This window comes from Pollicipes pollicipes, unplaced genomic scaffold (genome assembly GCF_011947565.3).
Source record: "Pollicipes pollicipes isolate AB1234 unplaced genomic scaffold, Ppol_2.1 Scaffold_7231;HRSCAF=8579_pilon_pilon_pilon, whole genome shotgun sequence".
NCBI lineage: Eukaryota > Metazoa > Arthropoda > Thecostraca > Pollicipedomorpha > Pollicipedidae > Pollicipes > Pollicipes pollicipes.
The window spans coordinates 27,553,122-27,561,542 of NW_023597034.1; the positions used below are offsets into that span (position 1 = coordinate 27,553,122).

Sequence of the window (8,421 nt, forward strand, 5' to 3'; positions counted from 1 at the left end):
CGTACCCCCCCCCCCCCCCCCCCCCTCCTGACGAGCTTCTGGCGATGTCCATGGGTAGAAACTCAACGGTCCTTATCAAAAGACGCGCAATGATAACAAACCAGATTGATGTAGCTTAGTAAGTCAAACCCTACACCACTCTTCCAAATCTGTTGTGTTCGGTTCACATTACGAGGGTCATCGGTACATTTTTCGTACTTTTTAAGTTGTTTTCATTTTGGGTCCAGCCTACCCCCATCCGCTGCACTCGGCATTTTCCGTGCGTGCATTTTCAATGTTATCTACATGGCGGTAGTGCATACATTCACAGCATGCACGCATTGTCGAGTCCAACACTTTATTTCCAACTGTTCAGACCGTGGAAAGGAGCCGTTTGTGTCCCCGGGGCGTAAGTGGCCGGCCAAAGGCGCATACGTATTCCCGTAGACATGAGCATTCGTATGTTTTTGCCTCACGTGGGGTGGCTGACTGACGCCTCCAGAACTCGACCACGTGAGCCCACAAATTGGCACACCTTTAGTCTGACCTCATGTTATGGGTGAGTTGCTGTGGCTAAATTACGTCACCAGTTCCGCCCGTAAATCCAAACTTGAAGAAGGCATGTCCGGATGTGAGATAAATGGTTGCGCGACGTCGTTGGTAATCACGATGAAGTGGCTAATTTCGGTAAAAAGGATACTTTCACAGGGTTAATTTCTAATAATTATTAATTTTAATTAATTTTAATTTTAATTTATTATGTCATGTGTTAATTTTATGACATTAATGTTAATTTTAATTTTTGGAATGACCAGAGCAGTATCAGCCCGGTGGTAAGATGAGCTCAGGAACACGGCTGGAGAATTGATCAATGTGAACGCTAGAACCGCAATGCCACTTTCGTGAAAAGCTTATCTGTATATCCGAAATAAGTGTAAGAGATCTCTAAACCGCGAGAATGGGCACTCTCACCCCCACTGTTTTGATAAGAAGGAGGCAGGAGGGCGTAGCTCCACAAGAGTGGTCGAAAATTGTGACTATCCCTTTCACTTGTACCTCCGAAACTCTAATCGCCTCCTTTCCAGAGAATCCATCGTTATATTCAAAGTACCGTATTTATGACGGATGGTGGACAATGCGATGCGTCGTAACTGCGACGGAATAGGTCCATAGATTCATTATTTATTCGGTTGCTGACCTGCGCGTGCCTTACGGGACAGGATAGTTACATACATAAATGGGTGCAGTACAGAACGGACGCACCCTAATGAACACAATGTTCTCTTTGGTGTACTTAATGTGTCACCTTTCATAAACTTGTTGATCAGCATTGGAAAACGCATCTACATGTCTGTTTTGACCAATAAAGATAATTTGTATTTGGTGCTTTCCTGTCATACGTGGCTGATGTGTTTGAGACTGAGCAGCGGGCAGCAGCTGGATGCGTTAAAACGACAGCGGCGTTTAGGCGCGGGTGGAGGCTGCTCACTGCTCAGCCATTTATAAGTAAATAGCCGGTGAAGAGTATCTCGGCTCGTGTTGGATGCAGTGCTACGATTTTTTTAGAGAATGTTTATCCATGCTAGCGCGCATGTAAATGGTCGACTAGCGGTTAAGGTAAGATATTACATGAATACATGAATTGTGTATCATCGAGCGTTTTCGGTGCACAAGAAGCATGACACGTGAAAAGCATGCTGGAAGTTGTGGCGAACGCTCCGACATGTCCTTCACGGTGTCGTCGCCCCTCCAGGCCTATCATTTTAAATTAGCCCCGACATAAACAAAGAACAACTTTTGGGGTTCATGCACATATTATCTTTACATAATATAAGCAACGTAGGTGGCGCCAAACCATTAGACAACGTTAGAAACTGGACGTAGAAATCTTTGACAAGGGGAACACTAGCGCATCATCAGAGAGGGCACGAATCTGTTTATGTTACTCCTTAATGGAGCAATTTGTCTTTAATGGTTTCATGCTCCTGTTTACGTCGAAAGCAATTAACAGAACCGTTCAGGGTGGCAATTTTGGTAAATTATTGGGGGAGGGGGGGGGGCGTAACGAAGAATCGACAACCCCCATTTTTTCTCACCGGATTTAGTCCGCTTTGTTATTTAACGTAATGTATGTTTTCGATCTTTGTATACGTTATAAGTCTTTAATTCAGGCAATAGAGGAGTTATGCAGGGTTGGATCCAGGGAGCAGGCACTGGACGCACGCATCTCTTCTGATCGGCAAGTGAAGGTGGCCCCTTTAGGGGCCACCTTAGGGCGCCGATGACGCTCCTATTTGGCGGTCGTGGGGGGCGGCACGCATTTTGGTTGTGGAAGACGGGGACGGGGTTAGCCATTAAGGACCTTGGCTATCCCCATGTTTCAGAGCTTTTCACTTAAACATCACAAACCATCGCGTGTCTTATGGCGCTAGGAATGTGAGGTTGATTGCATCATTTACCCGCTCAGCTGTTACGATCTGTATCTTATGGTGCGAGTAGCCATGACTTTTTGTTATGGGAGTGGTACGAGACGCCACTACGCAGAAAGATCAAAGAAGAAAGTGTTTGTGCTATGACTATCTTTTACCCGTTTTTGTAGTATTTCCGCCAAAAACATTGGGGGCCAAGTCAACATTGGGGGGAGGGGGGGGGGGGGGGCACGTCAAGATGGGGAGGGGGAGGGGGCAAGGCCTCATAAAAAATACAAATCGACACCCGTGGAACCGCCAACTTTCGTTAAATTTCCGCCGTTGGCTTTTTTGAGACCGTTAACGTTTTGAAGACATCTCTCAATGGGGTTTGGAGCGTTAAGTTTTGCACAAGTGATGGATGTTGATGCATACGAGATGAGTATTCGATGGCCTGGGTATTGGGGTATGATAAATGCGGAAACGTTATTTTTACAAGGAGTGACATTTTTTAACAACAGACATATGTGCGTACCACGGACGTGGCCGCCGCAAGGGCCTCCGACTTCTATAGAAGTCCCCAGATTATAGGTTCGCAGCTTATCGATTATAGCATCGATAAATGCAAGTTTGGTCCGTTATCCTACCATTACTTGGGTTGTAAAATTAAATAAATTATTACAAATCTGCATTTTAGGGAAGCCTTGTGCTATTTTACGACTAAGTGTATGGGAAAATGGAACATTAACCATGCTGGTTGATTTCGATAATTCTAGCGCGGTCACCCATCGCTTTTGCGTCAACAACTTTCACAACTGGAGCGACTGAGCGCTGCAAGCGTCGTCCGCGGGCGGGTGTGTGTATGTTGGTTGGAAGTGGGATCAGCGGACTTGGACGGTTGTTGAGGAAGTGGAAGAGCTCAGGGATGGAACTTCCACAGCACGATCTATGAAGTCGGAATGGCAGTGATGTGACGCGAAGGAACATGCCCAAGTCGTGCTTCGGTTGTCAAGGTTAGGTGACGAAAGGACAGTGCTGGCATTTAAAGCGATGACCTGGATTCGGTCCCCTGGTGCAGGTGTGGCACTGCTTTTTGGCATCTCCTTGCTGATTTGCCGTGGATCAGCTACAGATCTGGTTGTTCAGGTCCCATTCGACATACAGGATGAGCGCGCAAGTTACCGCTTGGACTACTGGCCACCTGAAGGCTACCCAGCACCCAATGCCACATTCACTCCACTGCAAGTTAGAAGAGGTATCACCTTAACAAAAGTTCTGCCTGGCAAGAAGTATGAAGTATTCTTATATCTCACCAATGATACCTTCTCAGATTGGCCAGCATGGTCTGAATCTCTTGACACCAGGCCCAATCCACCAGAAAATCTTACAGTGAATGTGAGGTCAGGAAAAGTTGTCCAGGTCTCATGGGTGCCTTCAAGGGCCGGTGGTACTTCTGGCTTCAAGCTGAAGGTCATTCCATTTTCTGGGCCACAGAAGTCAGTGCATAATAGCACCATCACCGAGTCATCGCCTTTTACACTGCGTGACCTGACCCCAGGGGCTTCATATGGCCTTGAGCTGTATTCACAATTTGGTGATGCAGAGAGTGTAGATGCTGCATCAAAAAATGTGACAACAGTACCCAACACCCCTGGAAGATTCATTGTGTGGTTCAGAAATGAGACTACAATGCTGGTGCTGTGGCAGCCACCCTACCCTGCTGGAATATACTCCAAGTACAAGGTTTCAATTGACCCACCAGATGCTCCTGACAGTGTGTTCCTGGTGGAGAAAGAAGGAGAACCACCAGGACCAGCACAGGCAGCCTTTTATGGGCTGACACCAGGCCGGCCTTACAACATATCTGTCCAGACTCTCAGTGTTGATCAGGTCTCCCTTCCAACTACTGCACAGTACAGGACTGTGCCACTGGCACCCAGAAATGTGACCTTTGATCGCAACTCCTTGAAGCCAAGGTCATTTATTGTGAATTGGCAGCCTCCCAAGGGCTTTGTGGAATTTGACAGGTACTCAGTGTCCATAGATACAAGGAAGAAAGCACCCCAGATTATTGAGCGGGGACAAGTGACATCTGCCCTCTTCTCTGAGGGCTTGGATCCAGGTGTGACATACAAGGTGATGGTGAAAGCTGTGTCGGTCAATGTGGCATCCTGGCCGGCAGAAGGTAATGTTACCACCCGACCTCTTCCTGTGGTTGGTATGAACTCCACCACAAATGTGGATACTGGCGAGATCTTTGTGGAGTGGCAGCCAGACCCAAACAGCTACCAGGACCACTACAGGATCACATACCAGGAGCGGGAGACCTTCAATGGTGACTCGAGCACGACAGTGGTGGGCGACACCAAGTTCAGCGTCGATAACCTGCTGCCAGGCCGCAACTATAGCATCAGTGTGGCGGCCGTCAGCAATGGCGTGGCCAGTGAGGAGGTGGCCATCTTCCAGTCCACCAAGCCCGCCACGCCCATCATCGAGAACCTGGAGCCGATCCCCGAAGGACTGAACATCTCGTGGAAGTCAGACGTGACGTCGCGGCAGGACCACTACGCCGTCATATACACGAGGAACGACACCGAGGTGGAGAAAACGGTAGAGACGGAGCGGCCGCGCGCGGAGCTCCGGGACCTCTACCCGGGCGCCGTGTACGAGATCCGCATCTTCGCCATCAGTCACAACCTGTGGAGCGACCCGCACAAGTACTACCAGGCCGTCTTCCCCAACCCGGTGCGTGACCTGAACGTGACGGACGTGACGGCGCAGAGCGTGCTGCTCGCCTGGCGCCCGCCGCGCGACTCCATCTACGATGGCTACATCGTGCGCCACAGCACGACCGACTCTCGCTGGACGGAGCTGCCGATGACGACCAACACCAGCTACACAGTGCGCGGCCTGCTGCCCGGCTACCGCTACACATTGCAGGTGACGGCCGTCTCCAGCAAGGTCGAGTCGTGGCGGCCCGTCTCCGTCGAGGAGACGCTGCGGCCGGCGAAGACGCACGCTGGCGACGTGCAGGTGCTCCTCGACTCCAGCAACGTGACGCTCATCTGGCAGGTGCCCGACGGTTACGTGGACAACTACATCGTCTCGTGGTGGCCGATCGACGAGCCGGGCAAGAAGGAGACCATCACCGTCGGCGAGACGCTGACCGCCGGCAAGATGGCCGTACCGGTCACCGGGCTGCGGCCCGGGGAGCAGTACCTCTTCGAGATCTACTCGACGGCGCATGATCAGCAGAGTGAGAAGATCACTATCAACGAGCGCACGCTGCCGCTCTTCCAGTCGACCGTGATCCTCGTGAACGAGGTGTCCGAGCCGAGCACGCTTTCCATCACCTACACGCCGACGCCGGCCGCCGGCACCACGTTCGACCGGTACCGCTGCGAGCTGGCAGACGCGGACGAGCCTGGCCGACCGGTCGTGCCGAAGGAGGAGCGCATGGCCGACGACCCCAACCGCAACTTCATCTTCAAGGACCTTGTGCCGGGCCGCGTGTACCGCGTGACGATGTGGACGGTTTCGGGCAGCGTGACGAGTCTGCCCTACTTCCGCGACACCCGGCTGTTCCCGGCGCCGATCACGATGATCAACGCCACGCGCATCACGGACGTCGAGATGACTCTCACCTGGGACCAGCCGATCGGAGAGTGGGACGGCTTCGACGTGTACCACCAGGGCGAGGGTGAGGCGTCCGTCAAGAACATGGTGGTGAGCCCGCCATTCACCTTCCAGGAGCTGACACCGCACAAAAACTACACGTTCACCATCCGCACGCTGTCCGGCAGCCAGTCGCGACTGATGCAGCGCTCCAACCCGCTATCGGCCAACTTCCTGACTGAGGAGAGTGTGCCGGGCCGCGTGGCCACCTTCACTGCCGCCGACGTTACCCCCAACCAGATCCGCTTCCGCTGGACGCTGCCCAACAACGCACAGAACGGCATTCTCATGGGCTTCACCATCACCTACAACGAGAAGAGCAGTAAGACCGTGTTGGTGAAGGACTTTGGACCGCACGAGTCGGAGGGTGTCATCAGCGATCTGGAGCCCGGACTGACGTACACGTTCCAGATTCAAGCACGCACCAAGATTGGCTACGGCCAAGCCACAACTTACGAGACCACCATGCCCGTCTGGCCGCCGCCGGAGCCCAACGCGCGCGTCTTCCCCACGGAGGTGTCCAAGAACGACACCACCATTCGCGTGCGGTTCCGCAAGAACTACTTTAGCGACGAGAACGGCCCGGTGATCGGCTACAGCATCGTGGCGGCTGAAGATTACAGTAAGGACTCGAGCGGCATCGAGCTGCGTAACTGGCTGGACGTGCAGACGTATCCCGTCTGGCCCCCTTACCAGGTCAACGTACCGTACAACCCTTTCACCGGCAACCGCTCCGTCGAGGACTTCACCATCGGCACGGACACGGCGTGCGCCGAGAAGTGTAAGCGCGTGCCGCCCTCGCGCTGCTACTGCAACGGTCCGCTGAAGCCGGGCACCAGTTACGTGGTGAAGATCCGCGCGTTCACGGCGCCCGACAAGTTCGCCGACACGGCATACAGCCACCCGATACAAACGGACAAGGACTACACCAACGTGCTGGTGGCCATCTTCGTCCCGCTGGTGCTGCTGGCGCTGATCGCGGTTGTCATCGTTATCATGCGGCGCCGCAACATGGCACCGTTCTACATGACCAAGGAGATGCGGCACAAGGACGACGACATGTCGCTGCGCGACTCCATCATCGAGACAAGCCGGCCGGTGAAGCTGAAGGACTTCCTGGAGCACTACCGCTTCATGTCGGCCGACTCGGATATCCGCTTCTCGGAGGAGTACGAGGACCTCAAGCAGGTCGGCCGCGACCAGGCGTGCACTTTCGCCGACCTGCCCTGCAACCGGCCCAAGAACCGCTTCACCAACATCCTGCCGTACGACCACTCGCGCGTCAAGCTGCAGCCCACCGACGACGAGGAGGGCAGCGATTACATCAACGCCAACTACGTGCCGGGCTACATGTCGCCGCGCGAGTTCATCGTCACGCAGGGGCCGCTGCACTCGACGCGCGACGACTTCTGGCGCATGGTGTGGGAGTCCAACTCGCGCGCCATCGTGATGCTGACGCGCTGTGTGGAGAAGGGTCGCGAGAAGTGCGACCACTACTGGCCGTACGACATGCAGCCGCAGTTTTACGGGGAGATCCAGGTGCTGGTGCTGAACCAGAGCCAGTTCCCCGACTGGACCGTGTCCGAGTTCAAGGTGATGCGCGGCGACAGCTCGCGCGTCGTGCGCCACTTCCACTTCACCACGTGGCCCGACTTCGGCGTGCCGGAGCCGGCGCAGGTGAGTCCCACCCCCGGCGGTGGTGTATTTTCTTCGCCCTAGGGACGACTGTTTCTGGCGGCTGTAGGGTTGGCTTAGGCCCATCCGGTGTTCGCTTTGTCCCCCGCACTCCGGTGTAATCCCACAAAACATGGTACGCGTTTGCGGTAACCGGGCGTACACAATAGCCTTTCGTTGTAAGCTTCTACCGACCTCGGAGGCCAAGCCATTCGTGTACCGCTTGAACTGTCTACAGCTCTTCTGGCCGTCGCACGCATCTGCGTGCGTGCATTGTGTGTGTGATGATTCACGTTGGTATTGTGTGACTGTAGCCAGGGGTGTCACTTTTTAAAATCGGTTGGACGAGAAGCTGAACGGATAAGGTTGACCCAATGTACCACCAAAACGCGATTTATCCTCGGATTTCGGCTTTGTAATTTGCGTCCCGGTGTTGAATTTAAATTGAAAATGAATTTTGGCAGTCCCTTTTCTGCTGTCGAGTGGCTTTCCATTTCAAGACGACATGAAGCTAGATTGTTGTGAAAGGCTTGGAATGGGGTGCAGCTCACGGGAAAGACAAATCTTAGTAAGTTGAGTCCTTGTGATCTACGACAAAAGCGTCGTTCATCGTTTATCAACGATGACCTGAGGCGCAAAAATACGGTGTCGTGCGCATTGGCGTGGCCTGACATGCACCGACAAG

The 8,421-nt window shown here is 53.4% G+C and overlaps 1 protein-coding gene across 1 annotated transcript; it reads left to right on the forward strand.

Annotated features, from left to right (window-relative positions):
* The first annotated feature begins 3,212 nt into the window (after positions 1 to 3,212).
* Positions 3,213 to 7,781, forward strand: LOC119109938 (tyrosine-protein phosphatase 10D). The gene has a single exon (XM_037233683.1). The coding sequence runs from the start codon at positions 3,438 to 3,440 to the stop codon at positions 7,779 to 7,781; it is 4,344 nt and encodes a 1,447-aa protein (XP_037089578.1). The 5' UTR covers positions 3,213 to 3,437.
* The last annotated feature ends 640 nt before the right edge of the window (positions 7,782 to 8,421 follow it).

Excerpts from the sequence above, each read along its gene's own strand:
- LOC119109938 (XM_037233683.1), top strand. The coding sequence starts at position 3,438 with ATGACCTGGATTCGGTCCCCTGGTGCAGGTGTGGCACTGCTTTTTGGC.